The sequence below is a fragment of the Pseudorca crassidens genome, chromosome 1, assembly GCF_039906515.1.
Source record: "Pseudorca crassidens isolate mPseCra1 chromosome 1, mPseCra1.hap1, whole genome shotgun sequence".
Taxonomy (NCBI): Eukaryota; Metazoa; Chordata; class Mammalia; order Artiodactyla; family Delphinidae; genus Pseudorca; species Pseudorca crassidens.
Genome location: NC_090296.1, coordinates 145,081,212 through 145,107,953, shown reverse-complemented (window position 1 = coordinate 145,107,953; position 26,742 = coordinate 145,081,212). Strand labels below are relative to the sequence as shown.

At 38.8% G+C, this 26,742-nt stretch overlaps 1 protein-coding gene and 1 pseudogene across 2 annotated transcripts in view; one reads left to right on the top strand and one right to left on the bottom strand.

The window, feature by feature from the left end:
• The window catches only part of AP3S2 (adaptor related protein complex 3 subunit sigma 2), a 58,065-nt gene that overhangs the window by 850 nt on the left and 30,473 nt on the right, over positions 1 to 26,742 (top strand). For both annotated transcript variants that reach the window (XM_067696722.1, XM_067696728.1), the window contains exons 2-3: positions 2,882 to 2,973; positions 3,602 to 3,713. In XM_067696722.1, coding sequence (XP_067552823.1) covers positions 2,882 to 2,973; positions 3,602 to 3,713 — 204 coding nt within the window. The remainder of the gene's footprint in view (positions 1 to 2,881; positions 2,974 to 3,601; positions 3,714 to 26,742) is intronic.
• Positions 22,096 to 26,337, bottom strand: LOC137207044 (arginine/serine-rich coiled-coil protein 2-like; annotated as a pseudogene).

The following is a 26,742-nucleotide window of genomic DNA, read 5'->3' as shown; positions in this document are numbered from 1 at the left end:
CTTAACGTAGAGTGGAAAGTGTCAGAAAACTTATGTTCAGGCCTCAGCAACACCTTATTTTACCCTTGTGTCAAGTTAACAAAAATCTTTTTCAGACTTCATTTCCTCTTTTGTCAAGTAGAAATGAAAAAAAATTTTTTTTACCTTTTTCGTAGAATTTTTTAGCTAGGTTACATTTTATTATATCGATTTTATATTAACATTCAATAACACTATTCAACTTGTATTTGCATTTGTGTGTGTGTGAATTTTTCTCTCAGGTTTTTTAAAGTGTTATTGAGATACGTTACATACCATACAGTTCACCTTTTAAAACTATATAGTAGAATGGTTTTTAGTACTTTACAGAGTTATGCAACCATCACCACAATTTTAGAACATTTTCATTATCCCAAAAAGGAACCCCCTACCCGTTAGCAATCATTCTGTGTTTCCCCCTCAACTCCCCCAGCCCTAGGCAACCACTAATCTACTTTCTATCTCTCTAAATTTGCCTATTCTGGACATTTCATATAAAATGGAATCATACAATATGTGGTCTTTTATGACTGGCTTCTATTACTTAGTATAATGTTTTCAAGGTTCATCTATGTTGGAGTGTGTATCTGTTCTTTATTCCTTTTTATTGCCAAATTATATTCCATTGTGTGGATGCGCCACATTTTGATTGTCCATTCATCAGTTGATATTTCCACCTGTGGCTCTTGTGAATAATGCTGCTGTGAACACTGATGTACAGGCTTTTGTGTGAGCATGTATTTTCATTTCTCTTGGGTATATATCTAGGAGTAGAATTGCTGAGTCACGTAGTAACTTTATGGTGATCATTCGGAGGAACTGCCAAACTGCTTTCCAAAGTGGCTGCACCATTTTACATTCCTATCAACAATATATAAGAATTCCAATTTTTCCACCTCCCTATCAACATTTTCTATTATCTCTTTGATTAAAGACATTTTAGTAGGTGTAAAGTGGATTCTTGCGGTTTCAAAAATTTTTCTAATGACTAATAATGTTGAGCATCTTTTCATGTCTTTATCGACCATTTGTTTATCTTCTTTGGAGAGCATAGGATTTTTATAAGACCTAAATTAATTCCTAAGTGAAAGTTACCTTGAAAACTGCAGAGTACTAAAAGATATGAGGGATTATTAAAATGATTGAGAGATGTAAGCAATTGGTAGTTTGCTATTTTGTTGAATTAGAAATTAGGTAACCTCACCATTTCATAGTGCTTACCCACTGACTATCACCACTTCCCTGTAGAATCAGATAAAAGGCTTTGCAAGATGTTTTGGTCAGTTTAAAAAAGTGCTGATGCTTAGCATGTTTTGTATTTCTGGGTACACAGAGTTAATCCTTTACAGCATCCTGGCGTCTGTGAGCTTTCTGAATTCTTTAAATGGAAACCAGAAAATAGTGATTGATTTACTCAAACTTACAGTGACCAGTTATTAGCAAGTTTTCATTTATCCATTTGGTAAATGAGAGAGCCACTGTATACCAGTGTAAGTCAAGGTTATGAAAAGTAATTTCTCCACAATGACATTTTCCCTGTTTTTTCCTGTTTCGTTTAAATAACTAACCATTTCAAGTCTAAATTCAATGCTGTAGGAAGAAAGGGGTTAATGTTACTTGAATCTATGTTCTGACTCTTTAAGGGAAGTCCAATCTGAAGGTTTTCTTAAGCTTTGCTACTCAAAATGTTGTCCTCAGACCAGCAGCATTGTTATCACCTGGAAACTTGTTAGAAATGCAGTCTCAGGACTTAGCCCAGACCTACTAAATTAAAATCTGCATTTTAACAACATTCCCGGGTGATTCATCATACATTGAGATTTTTTTTGGCCCTGCCACGTGGCTTTGCAGTATCTTAGTTCCCCAACCAGGGATTGAAACTGTGCCTTTGGCAGTGAAAGTGCAGAGTCCTAACCACTGGACTGCCAGGGAAGTCCCATTATACATTGGGCACTGGTCTAGAGCTTTTAATTACTTTTGTCTTTTTTTTTTTTTTTTTGGCCATGCAGCATGTAGGATCTTAGTTCCCCGATTAGGAATGGAATCTGAATCCCCTGCATTGAAAGCGCCAAGTCTTAACCACTGGACCTCCAGGGAATCCCTACTTCTGCCTTAATGATTGATTTCTCCCTCCCACTATCCTTTTTTAAAAACCATACTTACTATGAACTTCATATGTATAAATGGAAATCAAATGTGAGTTATCAAGAGATTCCATCACAGTTGAGCTTTCTGGAGTGTAGTAAGTGAAAAAAGGTGTTTATACCTCTGTAATTGTTCAAGATTCTAATCTGTAAATAGAACATTTTCTGTCTTTCTCTGTAGTACTTTGTTGGTAACACAGCATCTTATATGTAATGTCTGTATTACCAGTACAGAAGATGGCAAATGCAGGTTTTTAAAGCACGTACACGATTACATCTTGACTTCCTTAAAGTGTTAGACCTATTAACGTTTGTTATTTGCCCTGGCATAGATGTTTTCTAGAGTAAGACAGAATATTTCGGAACCAGGCCTTCTAGTTATTCTTTGACCTTGTATGAGAGTTTGTCAGTTCTCCTTTCCTTGGTTATTCACAGTAAAGAAATCTCAGCTTACCTATCAGGATGGTAATGGTTAGGGACTAGATATCTAGGTAAATATACCCTATTTTAATTCCTGTAACAGAGACTTGTCATCAATTTTTCCATAGATTCCTCTTTTACTTTTTCTCTACTCATCATTTCTGTCTTTTCTGTAAACTGGTACCAAATGTTCAAATCATTCCTAGTTTGGAAGCCCTTGCCTTCCTGTCCATCCTCACTGATGGGATGTAGTTTTTCAGACTTTCCCACTGATTCACTTTATTTCTTTTATTCCATAGCCAGAAGAAATTCAACAGCAGATTATTCGAGAGACCTTCCATCTAGTTCTCAAGCGGGATGACAACATCTGTAACTTCTTGGAGGGTGGAAGGTAAATGATCAGTTTTCTCCCCATACATCCACTTTTTTTTTTTTTCTTTTGTGATACGCGGGCCTCTCACTGTTGTGGCCTCTCCTGTTGCGGAGCACAGGCTCCGGACGCGCAGGCTCAGTGGCCATGGCTCACGGGCCCAGCCGCTCTGCCGCATGTGGGATCTTCCCGGACTGGGGCAAGAACCCATGTCCCCTGCATCAGCAGGTGGACTCTCAACCACTGCGCCACCAGGGAAGACCCCCATACATCCACTTTTGGGTGACCTTCATCATTATTGCTTCTTCAGGCAGTACTCAAGTGTCAGGTGAGTACCTGATGCAACTTGAGCTGAGCTGAGCTGAATCTGCTCAGGGAGAGACCCAGTTCTGTTCTGTAAGCTGCTAAATGGTTGTGCTTCAGATATTTACAAGTTTGGTGCCTGGGAGGATGGGCAGAAGAAAAGGGGAGGTAAAATGGCTTTAGGCACCTCTGCCAAATTTGGTTGCCATTCACCTGGTAGAAATGGCCTATTGTTTGGCCTGTCCTCCCCCTTTCTGTTGGGCCCCTTCTCCTCCCTTGGCACAGAGTTTGTCTTTGATATATTCAGTTAAGATATAGGCATTTAAATGTTTCCCATTTTCCACAGTTTGATTGGTGGCTCTGACTACAAACTGATTTATCGGCATTATGCTACCCTCTATTTTGTATTTTGTGTGGATTCATCAGAGAGTGAACTTGGGATCTTGGACCTCATCCAGGTATGTGTAGCAGGTAATGATGGCAGCCACTTCAGAGAGTTTGCATGGGATTTTTTTGTTTTTTTTTTTTTGTTTTTGCGGTACGCGGGCCTCTCACTGTTGTGGCCTCTCCCGTTGCAGAGCACGGGCTCCGGACGCGCAGGCTCAGGAGCCATGGCTCACGGGCCCAGCTGCTCTGCGGCATGTGGGATCTTCCCGGACCGGGGCACGAACCCGGGGCACGAACCCGTGTCCCCTGCATCGGCAGGTGGACTCTCAACCACTGCGCCACCAGGGAAGCCCTGCATGGGATTTTTGAGTAACCATCTGTAGATCCTTTTGTCAGTCTCTTTTTTGATACTTGGTGAAAGTTACTAGATGTCCACCAGATGGTGCTATGAGAACGCTCCTTAGCAACCTTTAAAAATTCTTAGAGATTCTTCTCCAGCCCTCTCACTCCCTTAGTTTTCTTATACGAGGCTGACACCAGTTCCAATGTGTGCACTCACCCCCACCCCAAGCAATTAACTCAGTTTTCCATGGACAGTAACCAGGTGTCCCATAAATTTGCTCAATTCTGACACTGTCTACCTGGAGATAGATACCAGTCTCAAGTCCAGGTTGTCTGTCACCTGTGCGTCTGACTGACAGCATATAGCTTGAAGATTTCCATGATTTCCTCCTCAGGTTCAGTTTATTTGCTAGAGTGGCTCGCAGAACTTTCTAGAGAAACATTTTACTTACTAGTTTACCAGCTTAATTTAAAAGGGTATAACTTAGGAACAGCCAGATGGAAGATGGGGAAAGGGCGTGGAGCCTCTATGCCCTCTTCAGGCATGCAACTCTCCTCGAATATCCACATGTTTACTAGCTTGGAAACTCTCCGAACCCTGTTCCTTTGGGTTTTAAGGAGGCCTCTTTACATAGGCATGATTGATTAAATCATTGGCCATTGATGACTGATTGAGTTTGCAACCCCTCTCCCCTCCCCAGAGGTCTGGAAGTAGGACTGAAAGTTCCCACAATCACATGGTTGGTTCCTCTGGCAACCAGTCCCCATTCCTGGGTGCTTTCCAAAAGTCACCTTATTAGCAGAACAAAAGGTACCTTTATCACTTAGGAAGTTCCAAGGTTTTTAGGAGCCCTGTGCCAGATACAAGGATGAATACCAAATATTTCTCATTATAAGTTACAGTGTCACATCATGTTTTAAGATTTTTTTCAAGTATCAAACTAAATGACATTTAAAAATGCATACTTTGTATTTTCACTTGTAACTCTAGCCTAAAGCAAAGAAACTTGACGTTTTATCTAGTCTGAGCAATCTTGACATAGGTAAACATGTTTTTTTAGGCTTTTTGAAAATTAGAAATGGCTTACAGATTTCTTTTCATTACCTTCATGGAAATTGAGATATGTAGGAACCCTGTACTGGGAACTATTAATTTAGTACAATTCCGTCATTTTGTACATGATATTCTAGATAGGCTTTAAGTGACTGAACAAGTTAAGTTGAAAGCACTCAGAAGGAGCATGCATTAAAACCTAATAACAACAATTATAGAAAACTCTAGCTATAGATTATAAAATTTACATGCTTATAACTATATTTTATTTTGTTAAGATAAAATTAAAGAAGCTAAATTTAATATACCTTGGGACAAATAAATGGAAATTTTAAATGTGTATTTTTATTTCAGATATACTACACTCTTCCAAAAAGTTATATACTTGGACATAGCAATTTTTAAATTTTATTTTATTATTTTCTTTTAAATTTTATTTATTTTTATACAGCAGGTTCTTTTTTTAAATTTTTTATTATTTTAATTTTTTTTTTGCGGTACGCGGGCCTCTCACTGCTGTGGCCTCTCCCGTTGCGGAGCACAGGCTCCGGACGCGCAGGCTCAGCGGCCATGGCTCACGGGCCCAGCCGCTTCGCGGCATGTGGGATCTTCCCAGACCGGGGCACAAACCCGTGTCCCCTGCATCGGCAGGCAGACTCTCAAGCACTGCGCCACCAGGGAAGCCCTACAGCGGTTCTTATTAGTTATCTATTTTGTACACATTAGTGTATGTATGTCAATCCCAATCTCCCAATTCATCCCACCCTCTTTCCCTCCTTAGTGTCCATACGTTTGTTCTCTACATCTGTGTCTCTGTTTCTGCCTTGCAAACCAGTTCATTTGTACCATTTTTTTAGATTCCACATATATGCGTTAATATACGATATTTGTTTTTCTCTTTCTGACTTACTTCACTCTGTATGACACTCTCTAGGTCCATCCACATCTCTACAAGTGACCGAACTTTGTTCCTTTTTATGGCTGAGTAACATTCCATTGTATACATGTACCACATCTTCTTTATCCATTCGTCTGTCGATGGGCATTTAGGTTACTTCCATGACCTGGCTATTGAAAATAGTGCTGCAGTGAACATTGGGGTGCATGTGTCTTTTTGAATTATGGTTTTCTCTGGGTACATGCCCAATGGGATTGCTGGCTCATATGGTAATTCTGTTTTTAGTTTTTTAAGGAGCCTCCATTCTGTTCTCCATAGTGGCTATATAAGTTTACATTCCCACCAGCAGTGCAAGAGGGTTCCCTTTTCTCCACACCCTCTCCAGCATTTTTTTGTAGATTTTCTTTCTTTCTTTTTTTTTTTAATTAATTAATTAATTTTTGGCTGTGTTGGGTCTTCGTTGCTGTGCATGGACTTTCTCTAGTTGCAGTGAGCGGGGGCTTGGTTGCGGTGCGCAGGCTTCTCACAGCAGTGGCTTCTCTTGTTGTGGAGCATGTGCTCTAGGTGCAAGGGCTTCAGTAGTTGTGGCATGCAGGCTCCGTAGTTGTGGCTCACAGGCTCCAGAGCGCATGCTCAGCAGTTGTGGCTCATGGACCTAGTTGCTCTGTGGCATGTGGGATCTTCCCGGACCAGGGCTTGAACCCGTGTCCCATGCATTGGCAGGAGGACTCTTAACCACTGCGCCACCAGGGCAGTCTCATTGTTTGTAGATTTTCTGATGATGTCCATTCTAACCAGTGTGAGGTGATACCTCATTGTAGTTTTGATTTGCATTTCTCTAATAATTAGTGATGCTGAGCAGCTTTTCATGTGCCTCTTGGCTCTCTGTATGTCTTCTTTGGAGAAACGTCTATTTAGGTCTTCGACCCATTTTCTGGTTGGGTTGTTTTTTTTTTAATATTGAGCTGCATGAGCTGTTTATATATTTTGGAGATTAATCCTTTGTGCATTGATTCATTTGCAAATGTTTTCTCCCATTCTGAGGGTTGTCCTTTCGTCTTGTTTATAGTTTCCTTTGCTGTGCAAAAGTTTTTAAGTTTCATTAGGTCCCATTTATTTATTTTTGTTTTTAATACCATTACTCTAGGAGGTGGGTCAAAAAAAGATCTTGCTGTGATTTATGTCAAAGAGTGTTCTTCCTATGTTTTCCTCTAAGAGTTTTATAGTGTTCAGTCTTACATTTAGTTCTTTAATCCGTTTTGAGTTTACTTATTTATTTATTTTTTGCTGTATGCGGGCCTCTCACTGTTGTGGCCTCTCTCGTTGCGGAGCACAGGCTCCGGACGCGCAGGCTCAGCAGCCATGGCTCACGGGCCCAGCCGCTCCGCGGCATGTGGGATCTTCCCGGACCAGGGCACGAACCTGTGTCCCCTGCATCAGCAGGTGGACTGTCAACCACTGCACCACCAGGGAAGCCCCTTTGAGTTTATTTTTGTGTGTGGTGTTGGGGAGTGTTCTAATTTCATTCTTTTTCATGTAGCTGCCCAATTTTCCCAGGACCATTTATTGAAGAGACTGTCTTTTCTCCATTGTATATCCTTGCCTCCTTTGTCATAGATTAGTTGACCATAGGTGCATGGGTTTATCTCTGGGCTTTCTGTCCTGGTCCATTGATCTATATTTCTGTTTTTGTGCCAGTACCATATTGTCTTTATTTCTGTAGCTTTGTAATATAGTCTGTAGTCAGGGAGTCTTATTCCTTCAGCTCCTTTTTTTTCCCTCAAGATTGATTTGGCTATTCGGAGTCTTTTGTGTCTCCATACAGATTTTAAGATTTTTTTGTTCTGGTTCTGTAAAAAATGCCATAGGTAGTTTGGTAGGGATTGCATTGAATCTGTAGATTGCTTTGTGTAGTATACTCATTTTCAGAGTATTGATTCTTCCAATCCAATAACGTGGTATATCTCTCCATCTGTTTGTGTCATCTTTGATTTCTTTCATCGGTGTCTTACAGTTTTCTGAGTAGTTCTTTTACCTCCTTAGGTAGGTTTATTCCTAGGTATTTTATTCTTTTTGCTGCAATGGTGAATGGGATTGTTTCCTTAATTTCTTTCTGATCTTTCATTGTTAGCATATAGGAATGCAAGAGATTTCTGTGCATTTATTTTGTATCCTGCAACTTTACCAAATTCATTGATTAGCTCTAGTAGTTTTCTGGTGGCATCTTTAGGATTCTGTATGTAATAGTATCATGTATTCTGCAAACAGTGACAGTTTTACTTCTTCTTTTCCAATTTGTATTCCTTTTATTTCTTTTTCTTCTCTGATTGCCATGGCTAGGACTTTGAAGACTATGTTGAATAATAGTGGCGAGAGTGGACATCCTTGTCTTGTTCCTGATCTTAGAGAAAATGCTTTCAGTTTTTCACCATTGAGAATGATGTTTGCTGTGGGTTTGTCATATATGGCCTTTATTATGTTGAGGTAGGTTCCCTCTGTGCTCACTTTCTGGAGAGTTTTTATCATAAATGGGTGTTGAATTTTGTCAAAGCTTTTTCTGCATCTGTTGAGATGATCATATGGTTTTTATTCTTCAATTTGTTAATATGGTGTATCACATTGATTGATTTGTGTATTTTGAAGAATCCTTGCATCCCTGGGATAAATCCCACTTGCATGGTGTATGATCCTTTTAATGTGTTGTTGGATTCTGTTTGCTAGTATTTTGTCGAGGATTTTTGCATCTATATTCATCAGTGATATTGGCCTGTAATTTTCTTTCTTTGTGACATCTTTGTCTGGTTTTTGTATCAGGGTGATGGTAGCCTCGTAGAATGAGTTTGGGAGTGTTCCTTCCTCTGCAATTTTTTGGAAGAGTTTGAGAAGGATGGGTGTTAGCTCTTCTCTAAATGTTTGATAGAATTCACCTGTTAGGCCATCTGGTCCTGGACTTTTGTTTGTTTTCTTTGATTTCTTCAGTGATCTCTTGGTTATTTAGTAACGTATTGTTTAGCCTTCATGTGTTTGTGTTTTTTACTTTTTTTTCCCTGTAATTTATTTCTAATCTCATAGCATTGTGGTCAGAAAAGATGCTTGATATGATTTCAGTTTTCTTAAATTTACCGAGCCTTGATTTGTGACCCAAGCTGTTATCTGTCCTGGAGAATGTTCTGTGTGCACTTGAGAAGAAAGTGTAATCTGCTGTTTTCGGATGGAATGTCCTATAAATATCAATTAAATCTGTCTGGTCTATTGTATCATTTAAAGCTTGTGTTTCCTTATTAATTTTCTGTCTGGATGATCTGTCCATTGGTGTAAGTGAGGTGTTAACATCCCCCACTATTATTGTGTTACTGTTGATTTCCTTTTATGTAGCTGTTAGCATTTGCCTTATGTATTGAGGTGCTCCTTTGTTGGGTGCATATATATTTATAATTGTTATATCTTCTTCTTGGATTGATCCCTTGATCATTATGTAGTGTCCTTCTTTGTCTCTTGTAACATTCTTTAAAGTCTATTTTATCTGATATGAGCATTGTTACTCCACCTTTCTTTTGATTTCCATTTGCACGGGAAATCTTTTTCTATCCCCTCACTTTCAGTCTATATGTGTCCCTAGGTCTGAAGTGGGTCTCTTGTAGACAACATATACATGGGTCTTGTTTTTGTATCCACTCAGTGAGCCTGTGTCTTTTGGTTCGAGTATTTAATCCATTCACATTTAAGTTAGTTATTGATATGTATTTTCCTATTACCATTTTCTTAATTGTTTTGGGTTTGTTTTTGTAGCTCCTTTTCTTCTCCTGTGTTTCCCACAAGAAGGTCCTTCAGCATTTGTTGTAGAGCTGGGTTGGTGGTGCTGAATTCTCTTAGGTTTTGCTTGTCTTTAAAGCTTTTGATTTCTCCGTCAAATCTGAATGAGATCCTTGCTGGGTAGAGTAATCTTGGTTGTAGATTCTTCCCTTTCATCACTTTAAATATATCGTGCCACTCCCTTCTGGCTTGTAGAGTTTCTTCTGAGATATCAGCTGTTAACCTTATGAGAGTTCCCTTGTATGTTATTTGTCGTTCTTCCCTTGTTGCTTTTAATAATTTTTCTTTGTCTTTAACTTTTGTCAGTTTGATTACTATGTGTCTTGGCGTGCTTCTCCTTGGGTTTATCCTGCCTGGGACTCTCTGTGCTTCCTGGAGTTGGGTAGCTATTTCCTTTCCCATGTTAGGGAAGTTTTAGGGAAGTTTTCAAATGTAATCTCTTCAAATATTTTCTTGGGTCCTGTCTCTCTTCTCCTTCTGGGACCCCTATAATGTGAATGTTGCTGCATTTAATGTTGTCCCAGAGGTCTCTTAGGCTGTCTTCATTTCCTTTCATTTTTTTTTTCTTTATTCTGTTCCATAGCAGTGAATTCCACCATTCTGTCTTCCAGGTCACTTATCCATTTTTCTGTCACAGTTATTCTGCTATTGATTCCTTCTAGTGTATTTTTCATTTCAGTTATTGTATTGTTCATCTCTGTTTGTTCTTTAATTCTTCTAGGTGTTTATTCTTTAATTCTTCTAGGTCTTTGTTAAATATTTCTTGCTTTTTCTCGATCTTTGCCTCCATTCTTTTTCTGAGGTCCTGGATCATCTTCACTGTCATTATTCTGAATTCTTTTTCTGGAAGGTTGCCTATCTCCACTTCATTTATTGTTTTTCTGGGGTTTTATCTTATTCTTTCATCTGGTACATAGTCCTCTGCTTTTTCATTTTGTCTGTCTTTCTCTGCATGTGGTTTTCGTCCCACATGCTGCAGGATTGTAGTTCTTGCTTCTGCTGTCTCCCCTCTCTTAAGTTTTATTTATTTATTTACACCCATTCACGTTCAGAAAATGACTTAAAATGGTTAGTTTTAAATTTTCATATAGTATATTCACTTATCATATATAAAAATATAAATAAATACTAGAAACATCCAAAAAAGATTCATCTCTAAGATAATTTTAAATGCTTTTTTTTTTTGGCTGCATTGGGTCTTTGTTGCTGCCTGTGGGCTTTCTCTAGTTGCGGTGAGTGGGGGCTACTTTTATGAGTGGGCTTCTCATTGCAGTGGCTTCTTTTGTTGCAGAGCATGGGCTCTAGGCATGCAGGCTTCAGTAGTTGCAGTGCGTGGGCTTTAGTATTTGCAGCATGCAGGCTCAGTAGTTGCGGCACGCAGGCCCTAGAGTGCATGGGCTTCAGTAGTTGTGGCACGTGGGCTCAGTAGTTGTGGCGTGTGGGCTCTAGTGCTCAGGCTCAGTAGTTGTGGCGGACGGACTTAGTTGCTCCGCAGCATGTGGGATCTTCCCAGACCAGGGATCGAACCCATGTCCCCTGCATTGGCAGGCGGATTCTTAACCACTGCACCACCAGGGAAGTCCCTTTAAATGCTTTCTTAACACCTGAGTTCGATTGGACATTGAGAGTCAATGTGGCATAACAGAAAGAGCTCAAGATCTAGAGTCAGAAAACCTGGGTTTGAATCATGGATCCACCATCTGATATAGAACTACTAGGTTGTAAAAATGGAACAGACTTACAGGTACAGAGAACAAATGGGTGGTTGCCAGAGGGAAGGGGGGATGGAGGTGGAGGGCAAAATAGGTGAAGGGGATTAAGAGGTACAAACCTCCAGTTATAAAATAAATGAGCCACAAAGATATAATATACGGCTTAAGGAATATAGTCAATAATATTTTAATAACTTTGTTTTGAAAGAGATGGTTGCTAGACTTACCTTGGTGATTGTATGATAATGTATGCAAATGTCAAATCACTATGTAGTATATCTGAAACTAACATAATGTTGTATGTCAACTGTATTTCAACTAAAAAAACCCGAAATACTAGGTTGTAGAATTCAGTTGTGACAATGTACTTTATATTATTATACACTGTAGAATGCTATAGAAATGTGCATATAATAAGTGTATTAGAAAATAAAGGTAAAATATATAGTGGTAATTTTAAAATTGAGATGCAGTTATTAGAGGAGATGCACTTCAAGACAAAAGAGAAATGCATATTAACAAGACAAAACGAGAAGTGTAACTTTATAATGTCGTGGACATTTATTAAATACTTAGCATGCACTGGATTTGGGAAGATAGATAAAGAAAAGGTAAAAATAATAGGAACTAAGAGTTTTCATCATTGAGAACACAATAAAATCAGTAAATAATTATCCTAATATAAAGAGGATAAAAGCCAGAAGTAGAAAACATTAAAATGTTTTAGCGGATGATATACATAGTTATAATGCCAATATATTTGAAATAGCTGACCTCAAAAAATAAATATCCAAAGACACTGAATCCAATATCAGGATGAAATAAGAAAGGTAAAATGAAAAACTGACTCCCTAATAGACTCAGTAGATTTTAGTACAGTAAGACCTCTATTATGTAAGTTATTTTTTAGACTCAGACTAAAAAATCATACTGCTTAAGTGTATTTTATGGAGTAAATTGGTTATGATCCAAAAGCTTCTCACAAAGAAAATGTGAGTCAGATACTGCATTTAAAAAAAAAATTTATTTTATTTTTGGCTGCGTTGGGTTTTCGTTGCTGTGCGCAGGCTTTCTCTAGTTGCGGAGAGCGGGGGCTACTCCTTGTTGCTGTGCGCAGGCTTCTCATTGCAGTGGCTTCTCTTGCTGCGGAGCACAGGCTCTAGGTGCGCGGGCTTCGGTAGTTGCGGCACGTGGGCTCAGTAGTTGTGGCTCGCGGGCTGGAGCACAGGCTCAGTAGTTGTGGTGCACAGGCTTAGTTACTCTGCAGCATGTGGGATCTTCCTGGACCAGGGATTGAATCTGTGTACCCTGCATTGGCAGGCAGATTCTTAACCACTGCACCACCAGGGAGGTCCCTGATATTGCATATTTTTATTGGACAGAATTATTAAATAAAATCTTAGCGAATAATCAGTTGAACCAAGGAGTCATGAGACCTGGCTCTTGTTTTGGACTCTCCTGTTAGCAAGCAGCATGGTCTTAAATCATTTAAGTTTTGTTGGCGTTAGGGTTTTTGTTTTATGTTTTGGCTCTGTGTGTGTGTGTGTGTGTGTGTGTGTGTGTATATGTGTGTTTATTTATAAGTATACTAGGTGTTCTTTCTAGCTCTAAAATTCTTTCTCAGGAATACTGCATACTAGAAGAATTATTTATTATGTCCAAATAATCTTTATTCCAAGGATACAAGTCAGTTTAACAATGACATATTCTTAGAGTCTCTATTACAACAGTAAGAAAAATATAACTAATATAATTTCATCAGTACGTGCGGAGAGAAATGATTACCCAAATTATGTTTCTGAAATACTCTTAAATTGGAATAGGAAGCATTTTTACTTGATTATTTAGTGCATGTTTTCTTTATTCAGTATAAACTATTTATTGTTGAAGAAATAATACACTTATGTGGTTCAAAATTCAAAAGGAATACCAAGAGTATACAGTGGAAAACATCTTTCTTCTCTTCTCCCCCAGTCACCCAGAAACAGCCAATTTTAGTTTTAAAACCAAGAGCCAGAGCCAGTGTTATCTCAGGGGAGAAATCTACAGGCATTTATGAAAACAAGGTGTCTCTTACTGTTATTCTAATTTGAGCAAACATTTGTAATGAGTGATTAAAAAAGAAATGAAGAAGTAACATAGTAAAGGAGGAGAGAGGTAAGTTATTACTGTAAGAGAGCCTGATTATGTACCTAGTAAACCTTAAAAAAAAAGGGGGGGAGATTGTGGCAAGTAATGAATGATATGAGCAACATGGCAGAATATGAGATCAGTTCGTCAAAATTGAATTTCCTATTTTTTGTGAAAACAGCTAGGAAATTCATAATTAAAGAAATTTCACTTACAGTAGTGACAAAGGATATTTAGTGTTTAGAAATTAACTTAGTATGGAATACTTGATATTGATTCCAATAAAATTATAAAATCTTTGTTTATTTATTTATTTATTTGGCTGCATTGTGTCTTAGTTGTAGCACGTGGGATCTTTAGTTGGTGCATGTGGGATCTAGTTTCCTGACCAGTCATCGAACCCAGGCCCCCTGCATTGGGAGCATGGAGTCTTAGCCACTGGACCACCAGCGAAGTCCCTACAATTGTAAAATTTTAAAGGAAAAACATAAAGGAATACTTGAAATCAGTGGAGCTATAAGCCCCTTATTGGGAAGAGTTGAGCAAAGATGACAGTAGTAATCAATAGATTAAATGGGGAACCAAGTATAAATCCAGAAGATCTTTTTTTTAAAAAATTTTTTTTTGGCCATGCCACATGGCATGCAGGATCTTAGTTCCCCAACCAGGGATCCAACCCGTGCCCCCTCCAGTGGAAGCACGGAGTCTCAACCACTGGACTGCCAGGGAAGTCCCAATCCAGGAGATTGTATAGAACTTGGTAAAGAGAAAGTTTATGAGGAAAAGTGAATGGCCAAGAAATGCAGAAGTATGTTCTGAGGGAAGAAGGGCAGTAATGAGTGACTGGCTTCACTAGGCTTCAGAATATATAATGGTTGCAGATGAAATTATTATCTACCTAGAAATTCCAAAACAATCAACTGGAAAACAATTAGAATGAGCAATATAGTTCAGTAAGGGACTGGATACAAGTTTAATGTATAAAAACTAATAGCTTTCCCTTAGCAATAATAAGTTAGAAAATATAATATTTAAAAGGGGCCCATTCACAGTAGGAAAACCTTCCTTAAGATACCCAAGAATAAATGTAAAAAATGTGTAAGATCTATATGAAGAAAACTTTAAAATTCTACTGAAAATATGATAAAAGAGCAAAATAAATGAATAAAACATACGCTTTGCCTGTGGAAAAAACTTTTAAAACTGTCAGTACAGTTGACCCTTGAACAACACAGGGGTTAGAAGTGCTGACCCACCGTGCTGTCGAAAATCCCTATATAATTTACAGTAGGCCCTCCTGTATACCCAGTTCCTCCGTGTACACGGTTCCTCCATATCCGTGGTTCTGCATCTTCAGATTCAACCAACTGGGGATTGTATAGTACTATAGTGTTTACTATTGAAAAAAATCTGAGTGTAAGTGGACCCGCACTGTTCAAACCTGTGTTGGTCAAGTGTCAGCTGTACTTCCAGCTTATAAATTACTGAAAACCCAATCAGAATCCCAATAAGATTATTGCTGTTTTTTAAATAATTTTTATTGTGAAACGTATATACAAAAACTACGGAAAACATGCCTATGCAGTTTGAGGAATGCCAATAAAATGAAACTCTCACCCAGATTAAGAAATAGTACATTGCTAGTACCTCAAAGCCCCCGTATGTCCCTCCTCAGTTCCGTCCCCCTTGTTCATTGCATCCTTCTTCAGACTTTTTAAAGACTTTATTTATTTATTTTCCTTCTTTTATTTTTCTTTTTTTTTGGCTGTGTTGGGTCTTCATTGCGGCTCACGGGCTTCTCTCTACTTGTGGTGTGTGGGTTTTCTCTCTCTAGTTTTGGCGTGTGGGCTCCAGAGTGAGTGGGCTTTGTAGTTTTTGCAGCACGTGGGTTCTCTCGTTGAGGCACTCGAGCTCAGTAGTTGTGGCACATGGGTTTGGTTGCCCCATAGCATGTGGGATCTTAGTTCCCCAACCAGGGATCGAACCTGCATCCCTTGCATTGCAAGGTGGATTCTTTACCACTGGACTACCAGGGAAGTCCCTTTCTTCAGACTTTTAAGTTGATCATTGCTTTGCTTCTCTTTATAGTTTTATCATGTGATGTATATTCCCTAAATGATACTTTGTTAGTTTGGAAAAACTGAGTGTAAGTAGTTGTGTAAGGAAAGGATAATTTGCCACTACTAGATGAAAGCTCCCGCAAGAAGATAAGCTGAACAGTGTCACCATCTGACTTCAGTATCCCTGAGGGTTTTACAAGAGGCCTTTCTGAGGAAGTCTGAGGGCAAGCTCATGTGAGTGATTCTGGGGAAACTTAGAGCTCACCGTAGTTGGGGCATTAGCCTTTGGCTGTCTTGGAGGAACATGGACAGGAGGAATGGACCACTGTGCATTTTCTGCTTCTCACCTTTTCATAACCTCTGTATTTCAAGAGTAAATCAAAGCAGAACATTTCAATGGGGGATGGGTAAAATGAGTATTCTCAGCTGATCCAGGTGGCAGAGCAGTAGAACAGATACTAGATGGTTTAATTGTTTCCATTTTCCTTTTTTTATTAGTTTGATTGTTTTCATTTTCCTTTTTTTTAATTAACCCAAATATAACTGCTGTAAGTCTTTATGCAAACTGTTGTGTCTCTTCACACCCCAATGAAATTCCTGGGTCAAGGGATTAATATTTCTAATTATAATTCATGTTGCTAGATAGATATTCGGGAAGGTTATATTAATTTATAATGCTTCCTGAAGTATATGAGTTTATGTTTCTTCCTAACTCCAGCATTGAAATACGTCATTTTTAATTTCTACTTGGAGGTGAGTGGTACCTCAGAAATGTCTGAATTTTTGTTTTTATTAATCATGCCAACTTTTCCCATGTGTGAATTTATTATTTATTATTATTATTTTTTTTGCGGTACATGGGCCTCTCACTGTTGTGGGCTGTTCCGTTGCGGAGCACAGGTTCCAGACGCACAGGCTCAGCAGCCATGGCTCACGGGCCTAGCCGCTCCGTGGCATGTGGCATCTTCCTGGACCGGGGCACGAACCCGTGTCCCCTGCATCGGCAGGCGGACTCTCAACCACTGCGCCACCAGGGAACCCCCCATGTGTGAATTTACAATGTTCTTTTTCATGTAAACCTTTTGTAATATAATTGAAACATTTGTCCAGTTAAGTCTAGTTCCTGGTTTATAATATTGTATTTCATCTATTGTAAGATACACATTTTTTTCACACTTTAATAACTAACATGAGGATGTATATTACAGTAGATGATATCTTACAGTTACAATTGACAGCATTTTTTTCTTTGTTAATACAAAAATAATGGTTTGTCTTATAGTCAATGAAAAAGTAATTCTTTGTATATTTTTGTTTATTTTAAAACTAACTTTTTTCTAAACGATTCTATTAAATGTGAATAATCCATTTATACCTCCCCTTGTTGAAGAAACCTTAATGTATAATATGTTAAGTTTAGAGTAAAATCCAAACTCCCTATCACAACCTGCAAGGCCCGACATGGTCTGGCTCCTTTGTCTCTCTCTGTCCGATCTCACCATATACACTGTCACCTTCACTGTAGCCATTCCAGCCGCCTTTCTGCTCCTCAGGTCCAAGTACATTTTTGCTTCAGGGCCTTTGCACCTGTTCTATCCACGGGAGTGATTTTTCCCAGGTGTTTCCCTCTTCAGCTCTTCAAAAGACTGGCTTCTTCATTCATGACTCAGCTCAAATGTTAATCCTCAGAGAGACTTTCTTGACACTCTGTTTGAAGTAACCCCCATCACATCATCCTATTTACTTCCTTCAGAGCATGTGTGACAATGGAAAAGATCTTGTTTATCTGCCTCATTCTTCTCACACCCAGAACATAACCCAGACAAGAATGTGACTTGCTGACTGAGGTATCCCCAGAGTACACCCGTGTATGCCTAGTGCACAGTAATCACTCGCTATTTAGTGTTTACTCTTCACTTTGTTCCACTGAGTTATGTTTCTCTTTCTGTGTTAATTTTGCACTGTTTTACTTGTTGTTAATATAGGTTCATATCCCAGTAAGACTGGTTATTCCCCTTGGGTGCGGTTCTTTTTCAGAATATTCTCCAATAGTTATAACCATTTATTCATCCTTATACATTTTTGAATAATTTGTAAAGGTCCCAAAAGTCCCTGTTGGATTTTAATTAGAAGTGAATTTAAAGTCGCATTTCCTTGCATTTATTCATTCCTTTCAAATCTTACATTACAGTTTTGTTTTGTTTTGTTTTTCAGAAAAGGTCCTAATATCCCATGGTTTATTCTGGAGTTTTAGGATATTAAGCTTTTTTTTTTTGCGGTACGCAGGCCTCTCACTGTTGTGGCCTCTCCCGTTGCGGAGCACAGGCTCCGGACGCGCAGGCTCAGCGGCCATGGCTCACTGGCCCAGCCACTCAGCGGCATGTGGGATCCTCCCGGACCGGGGCACGAACCCATGTCTCCGGCATCAGCAGGTGGACTCCCAACCACTGCGCCACCAGGGAAGCCCAGGATATTAAGCTTTTATTCATCATTATATTCACAAATATTTCTTTACCATTATACAGCCGTCCCTCTAATTCTTACTTTACGCTCTTCATTATTTGCACTTCAGCATAGTTGAAACTATCCACTTTATGTTTATCTCCTCTACTTCTTCACTAGTCATAAGTTTATCTTCCAATTGGGACAAAATTCCAAATCATTTGTTTTCAATTAAAAAATGTTTTAATAAGTTTTTAGCACAAAGATTATTTAAATCTTCTTAACACACACAAGATTTATTTCAGTATATTCTGAGATATGGAACTGTGTTTCTTTTTCTCTGTATCATGTTCCAGTTTCTTCAAATTATTCAGTCTCCCATTGTTTTGCTACTTCTAGTTTAACTTAAATTTCTGTATAAATGTAGGCCCCTTTTTGGAATTTCAAGTACATTGTTTTGGGTTTTTTAAATTATACAAGTAGTACCTGGATATATTCTTTTTATTTAAAAAAGTAAGGTTTTTTTTTTTAAAACAGTTTTATTGGGATATAATTCACATACCATACAGTTTATCCATTTGAAGTGTGTAATTGAGTGGATTTTAGTATATTCACAGAGTTGTATAGCCATCATCACAACCAACTTTAGAACATTTTCATCACCCCAAAAAGAAACCTCTTACTCATTATAGTCACTTCCCATTTCCCTCCAACTGCCTCCTAACTCCAGCCCTAGGCAACCATTAATTTACTTCCTGTATCTATAGTTTTGCCTATTATGGACATTTCATAAAAATAGATTTGTATAATATGTGGTCCTTCTGGACCACAGAAGGACCACAGAAGACTGGCTTCTTTAGCATAATAGTTTCAATATCCATCTATTGTTGTAGCATGTATCAGTATTCCATTCCTTTTTTTTTATTATTAATTTTTATTGGAGTATAGTTGATTTACAATGTTGTGTTAGTTTCTGCTGTACAGCAAAGTGAATCAGTTATACATATACATATTATCTACTCTTTAGATTCTTTTCCCATATAGGTCATTAAATATATTAAGTAAATATATTAAGTATAATGGAGAAGTCCTCCCCCTTAGCATTCATTCCCCTCTCATATACCACTCCTCTTTCTAGAGGTAGCCACTATTAAGCCTTTTAATGCATGTACACACACAGACACACACACACATGTCACATACATTATTTAATTTTTAAGTAAAAAGTAATCTCACTACATACATAGTTCCGCAACTTGCTTTTTTAATCACTTAGAAGTCTTGGCGCTTTTTCCACTTCATATATGCTTTTTAGTGATGCATGATTTTCCACAATATTAATATATCATAGTCTTTTATTTATAATCTTTTATTCAGTACCCTACCTGTGGGCATTCAGGTTTCTCCCAGTTTCTTCCTATTGCAAATTATTGTGCAATGATATCCTTGCACATGCATCTGTATGCACGTGTGTTAGTTTCTTTAGGATAGATTCCTAAAATTGGAATTGCTGCTTTAATTAAAGATGTGTGCTTTTTAAATTGTTAGATAGTGCCTAATTGCCTCTCCCCAAAGTCCTATTTCCCCATAACCTTACCAGCTTTAAATATTAAGGATATTTTCAAATGTTTGCCGTCTTATGGGTGAAAAAATAGAAATTTGTTGTTTTCCCTAGCATGCTTGAATACTAGTGAGGCCACATATCTTTTACTGTTTACCAGTCATTTTGTATTTGAAAATGTCTGACCATAGCATTTGTCCACTTTTCTAATGGCTCATTTGTTTTTGTTTTTTTAAATCTATTTATTTATTTATTTATTTTTAAATTTTTTGGCTGCATTGGGTCTTTGTTGCTGTGCGCGGCCTTTCTCTAGTTGCGGCGAGCAGGGGCTACTCTTCGTTGTGGTGTGTGGGCTTCCCATTGCGGTGGCTTCTCTTGTTGTGGAGCATGGGCTCTAGGCACGTGGGCTCAGTAATTGTGACGCGCAGGCTCAGTAGTTGTGGCGCACGGGCTTAGTTGCTCCATGGCATGTGGGATCTTCAGTTGTAGCGCATGGGCTCAGTTGTTCCATGGCATGTGCGATCTTCCCGGACCAGGGCTCAAACCAGTATCCCCTGCATTGGCAGGCAGATTCTTAACCACTGCGCCACCAGGGAAGTCCGGCTCATTTGTTTTATTCATTTGTAAGCGTTTGTTTTTTTCCTAACTTTATGGATACTAATCCTTTTCTGTTATATTTATTGCAGATATTTTCTCCTAGTCCATTTGTCTTTTAACTTTATATAGTTAGGTTTGCTTGTCTTTCTTCTTGTAGCTTGAAGGTATATAAAAATATTCTCCAGTATTGCCATTGCTTTTTTTTTTCTTTTGAGAAAACCATTTTTATTATTATCGCCACCCGGCTTATTTGTGCTTGATTATGTAGCACATTGGCCAGATTGTCTAAAGAAATCTACATAACATTTCTTTCATGTTTCAAGAGATGAAAATAACTGTAAAAAGTTAACAAAGGTACACAAGACAGTGGATGCAAAAAAATTTGTGTGAGATTTTATCCCATGTGCAGCTTTTATATATTTGAAAAGTAGAATTCATGAGCTAAAAAATATTGTCCTATCAAGTTTGTTTTTTAAAATTTTATTTATTTTTGGCTGCGCGGGGTCTTCGTTGCTGCGCGTGGGCTTTCTCTAGTTGTGGTGAGCAGGGACTACTCTTTGTTGCTGTGCGCGTGCTTCTCGTTGCGGAGCACGGGCTCTAGGTGTGCAGGATTCAGTAGTTGAAGCACGCAGGCTTGGTAGTTGTGGCATGTGGGCTCAGTAGTTGTGACATGTGGGCTCTAGGGCACGCGGGCTTCAGTAGTTGTGGTGCGCAGGCTCAGTAGTTGTGGCTTGCAGACGCTAGAGCGCAGGCTCAGTAGCTGTGGTGCAAGGGCTTAGTTGCTCCATGGCATGTGGGATCTTCCCGGACCAGGGATCAAACCCATGTCCCCGGCATTGGCAGTTGGATTCTTAACCACTGCACCACCAGGGAAGTCCCCGCCTATCAAGTTTGATAGAAGTAGATTTAACCTGATTACAACACTAACACCAGTATCATTGATTTAATAGTTACAAAAAATGATGTTTTTCTTTTTTCCCCCAGCTTTATCAAGGTATAATTGATGTATAACACATAACATTGTGTAAAGTTAAGATGTATAGTGTATTGACTTGATATACTTATATATTGCAAAATGATTACCACCATATGAAGCTAACATCTTTTATCATGTCACAAAATTATCATTTCTTTTTTGTGGTAAAAATCATTTTTCAATATACTAAAGTCAGCATGACATCCATGCAAATTAGAATGCTAGCTGTTTGGTGCACAAGGACCTGACTTCAGAACAAGAACTCTGTAAGTCCCATACTTTTTTTTTTTTTGGCCGCGCCTTGTAGCATGCGGGATCTTAGTTCCCCAACCAGGGATCAAACCCATGCCCACTACAGTGGAAGCATGGAGTCGTAACCACTGGACCACCAGGGAAGTCCCTCCCATACTTTAAATGTGTGATCTTTTTCAACCTGTATCCATTCCTCGCGTTGAAGAGTGAGACCCAATCCTACTCCTCTTTGTGTATGAGTTTATGATCTTTTCATACTGAGCATCTAGATTTCCACATAGTACTTCCTGTTGCTTCAGAGTCTTGTAACTTTCTTCATCAGCTGAACTATATCCAGTGTTTTCCTTTTTATTTCTGTTCAGCGAATTTCATTGGAGTCACAGCTGCTCTGTTATAATAGCTAAATGTGGCTATTCTGATCTCTGCCAAAGGTTTAGCTTGTGGGGCTGCCCTTTGAGCCTCTGTAGCTACCTGAGGAGTTACTTGTGTTCTTGATGGCAACAGGGCAGCAACATTGAGAACAGAATCTCCAGTAGCTGCAGCTGTTTCTTCTTGTTTTTGTTTTTACACCATTTCCTTTTCTTGTAATTTGTCTGCCCTTTCCAACCTTGTAGGATCAAGACCTTTTCCATTCCTTGCTTCTACTAAGGTGATGCCTTTTATGAGACTTAGATGTTGAATGACTTTTGCCTCTTGGTGACTTTCATTCTTTGTATTTGTGTCTGTTCTCACCATTTGCAGATGAATTTAGTTGCTCTTTTCCTTTGTGAGAAGAATGTTCCTTGTCATTTTATTCCCCAGATTTGTTTCTTAATTTAGTTTTAGATTCATGTCATGTTATTTTGCCATCTGAGTCTGTAGCACCTTCGTTTCAGTCCCTTCATGCATTAGCATGCTGTTTGCTTATTATGTTCTGGCTCCTGCGGTTTCTTCCTACATTATGTGACTTTTGTTTCCTTTCTCTTGACCTTGATTATGATCTTGAATAATGATGTTTTGAGAAAGCTTTAGGAGAAACAGATACATCTGACTGTTCATTTTGATCTCTATCTGGGGATGTCTTTTCTGGAGCTATTCCATCTTATTCTGGATCACTAGCCTACTGAGAACCCAATTGTTATGGACTAAATTGTGTCCCCCCAAAATTTGTATGTTGAAGCCTTTAACCCCCGATGTGACTGTATTTGGAGACGGGGCCTTTAAGGAAGTAAGTTAAACTAGGCCTAAGGGTGGGATTCTGATCTCATGCAGCTGGTGTTCTTATAATTATGAAGAGGAAGAGACACCAGAGATCTCTTTCTTTCCACATGCACAAACCAAGGAGAGGCCATTCAAGGACACAGGGAGAAGGCAGCTGTCTGCAAGCCAGGAGGAGAAACTGCTCCTGCCAAACCTTGATCTAGGACTTCTAACCTCCAACACTGTGAGAAAATGTCTGTTGTTTAAGCCACACAGACTTAGTTACTACCATGTGGTATTTTGTTGTGGCAGCCCAAGCAGACTAATACACCAATCTTTTTTTTTTTTTTTTTGCGGTACGTGGGCCTCTCACTGCTGTGGCCTCTCCTGTTGCGGAGCACAGGCTCTGGACGCACAGGCTCAGCGGCCATGGCTCATGGGCCCAGCCGCTCTGCGGCATGTGGGATCTTCCCGGACCAGGACACGAACCCGTGTCCCCTGCATCGGCAGGCGGACTCTCAACCACTGCGCCACCAGGGAAGCCCCTAATACACCAATCTTAATTTCATTAACCCTCTTTAATGAAAACAGCCCCTTGGCACAGTGCTGCTGAGAAATATGGGCTGCTTCTCCTCACGTGTCCTGGTGCTAGGCAGCATTTCCACTTGCTGCTTTGAACAGTGTCAGCTAACCAGAAGCATCCCACAGAATGACTAAATCATTTCCAAGAGAGACCCAGATGGCATAAAATGGATCTGCCATTGCTTTGTTAGTTTTTTTGTTTTTTTTACATTTAGCTCAATATCTTTAAGGTATTTATATATCTGTATTGAGATAGGTACTATATATATATATTTTTTTTGCGGTACGCGGGCCTCTCACTGTTGTGGCCTCTCCCGTTGTGGAGCACAGGCTCCGGACGCGCAGGCTCAGCGGCCATGGCTCATGGGCCCAGCTGCTCCGCGGCATGTGGGACCTTCCCGGACCGGGACACGAACCTGTGTCCCCTGAATCGGCAGGTCGGCTTTCAACCACTGCACTACCAGGGAAGCCCAGGTACAATATTTTTTACCCCAAAGGATAGCCATTTGTCCTGACACTATTTATTGTCTAGATCATCTTTTTCCCATCAATTTTCCCATCTTTATCAAAAATTGTATTTTCTTGGCATGGGAGGCTCCATGCAAAATGAAGTGCCTCTACTCCCAGACCTACCAGGGCAGGGCAGAGGAGGGGACATCTGCAACAGAGGGAGAGGAAGAGGATTTGGTGGTGCCAACCATTGGAGGCTACATGAATGCTGGCACCCGGTATGGGAGCTACAGATATGGAGGCAACTTGGTGACAGCAGGCTATAGTGACTTTTTCACAGACTGCTACAGCTGTCGTGATTCTGGGTCTTCCTAGAGCATGTAAAAGTATTCCGCACAAAATCAACTTTCTACTTCAATTTTCTCAAACTTCAAAACCCAAAGTGTCTGTGCTGTGTCCCTGTGCTTCACTGGTTTTGTCAACTGTGACTTTTTGGTGAAACTTATCTGAAATTCATAGCCTGTAGAATTTAAGACAATGGCAGTTTTTAATCATGCCTTGTCTTTGAACTTGATCTATTGACATTCACAATAAGTGGAAAACAATTTTCAGAGAATGCATTTTTGCTCAGACTTGCACAGGATTCTAGAACCAGCGTTATTCAGCATTAAGGCAAAAGCCCACCTTTGCTTTTTATGGGAAGTATTACTTTATTTAAGAGACAGATGATGCATTTTAATCTACATCATTTTAATCTACATTACCTTAATTTACAGTAGGTTTTTTTTTAATGAACTTTGACCTTTTAACAAATTTCCAACTCGTGTTTATGCCTTTGATAGTAATGAAAATGATTTATCCCATCCAGAAAAAAAAATTGTTTTCTTATAAACATGTATATGTTTCAGTATTTTATATTCTGTCCCACTGATCCATACTTTCATTTCTATCTTAGTATTACACTCCTTTAATTACCAAAGCTTTACAATGAATTTTGATACCTAGTAAGACCAGTCATTTCTTATTATCATTGTTTGTCCAAATGTTCTTGGTATTCTTTCACATTTTATTTTCTTAAGAATTTTAGATTTTGTCAGTTTCATGTTTTAAAAAGTCCTCTTGGGAGCTCCCACACTTCTAAGTTCATTTTCTTCCTTTAAAACTATAGAACATGAATTTTAAAAGAACATACATACCCACAAGGACAGAGAGAACAGGAGAGAAGACAGTAGCAAGGAATTGTTTGAAAGAAGGGAAGAGTATGAATGCCTGGTATTCACTTGGCTGGTCCAAGGAGGTCACACCCCAGGCCAGCAGTAGAGAAAGCTGACAGCCAACCTGCTACACACTGTGGAACCCTCAAAAGGCACAAAGCTAGCTGTACAGAGTCTCACTGTGGTGTGGGTGTGGAGTGGTCAAGGAAAGCTGAGAACCAGTTAGATCCCTGAGTCCTTTCTCCAATTCTAGACATAGTCGATGGTACAAGTCGGGGGGATTAAGTGAACATATGCCTTGTGAATGTTGTATACTAACTTTCCAACCCTTTTCCTGCCACTCAGCTCCCAAATTTCTGACAGCTAGTCTTTTACTCTTTAGGCAGGAGATTGTAAAATTCCTCTGGGAAATCTGACCAATCTAAGGAAAATGAAATTTAAAAGCCCAGGGCCGTGGTGGAGGGTAGGATTCCCAGCAAATAGCCATTATTACAGAGCTTCCAATCAGCCTTTAATTCTTATGAATAAAAAACAAGGATAATCAGACATCTGAGGAAAGGCTCTGACATGGAAAATGGAGACTAAAACCAACAGTAAAATTCAACTCATTTTAACAATAAAGCAAACAGCCCCCTATCTCTAAGCCACAGAGAAATAAAGGAAGACAAACAAAAATGGGCTCATAAACAGGAAACACAGAGCAGAATGATCTCTTAAAAATTAAAAACATGAGAGGAAAATGAGACAGAAAAGATAAGAAAATGGGAGGTCGAATACCCTAATATAAACAGCTCCAAAAAAAGAAAGATGAGGAATATGGAAGGGAGGAAATTCTCAACAAAATTATTTGATGAAATTTCCTCAAACTGAAGGACTTGAGTTGCCGGATTCTAAGGGCTCACTGCCCAGTACAGTGACTGAAAACCCATATTTATGTATGTTATCCTTACAGTGGATTTTCAGTCATTGTTAAAAATGTATAGGGTTATAAATAATGCTATTATGAAATTATTATATGTGTTTTTTGGCATACATTTGTATGCATTTCTTTTGAGTATGTACCTAGGAGTAGAATTGCTGGATCACAGAGTATTAGTAAATAATGTCAAATAGTTTTCCAGAGTGGTTGGAAGTATAGTTTCCATTTATATCAATTTGTACCCAGTCAAAAACAAAAAACTCAAATGTCTATAGGAGAATGGATAAATAAATTCAAGAATGAAATACTATACAGCAGTGAATATGTACAAGATTTTATGACATGCAACAACATGGAAGAATTCACAAACATTGTTGAGTGAAAGAAGCCAAACGAAAAGAGTACATGATGTATGACGCCTTCTATGTAAATTCAAGGACAGGCAAAACTAAACTGTGATGGTAGGAGTCAGGATGGTGGTTACCTTTGGAGAGGATACGGTCTGAGGGGGCATGAAGGGGGCTTCTAGGGAACTGGTAGTGCTCCATTTCAATATTTGGATGGTGGTTACATGATATGCTCATTCTGAAAATTCATTAAGCTATACCCTTATAGCTAAATTATAAAGTATTTATAATATACAAATTATAAATTTGTATATAAATTTTCTGTTTAAATGTTATATTTAAAGTAAATTAAAATCGTAAGCATGTTAATTAAGTTGATTCATGGAAAAGTGTTTTGAAGTTAATGTTCATTGAAGTTAGCAGGACAGAGCTATGTTAGCACCATGATAATGAAAAATGTTTTTATATGTATATGTGGAGGCTTGGGGAAAGGACATAGTATTATAAGTAGCTGTTACTTCGTTATTCTTTTTTTTTTCCAAAACATTTTTATTAACATTGGCTTCATAAAG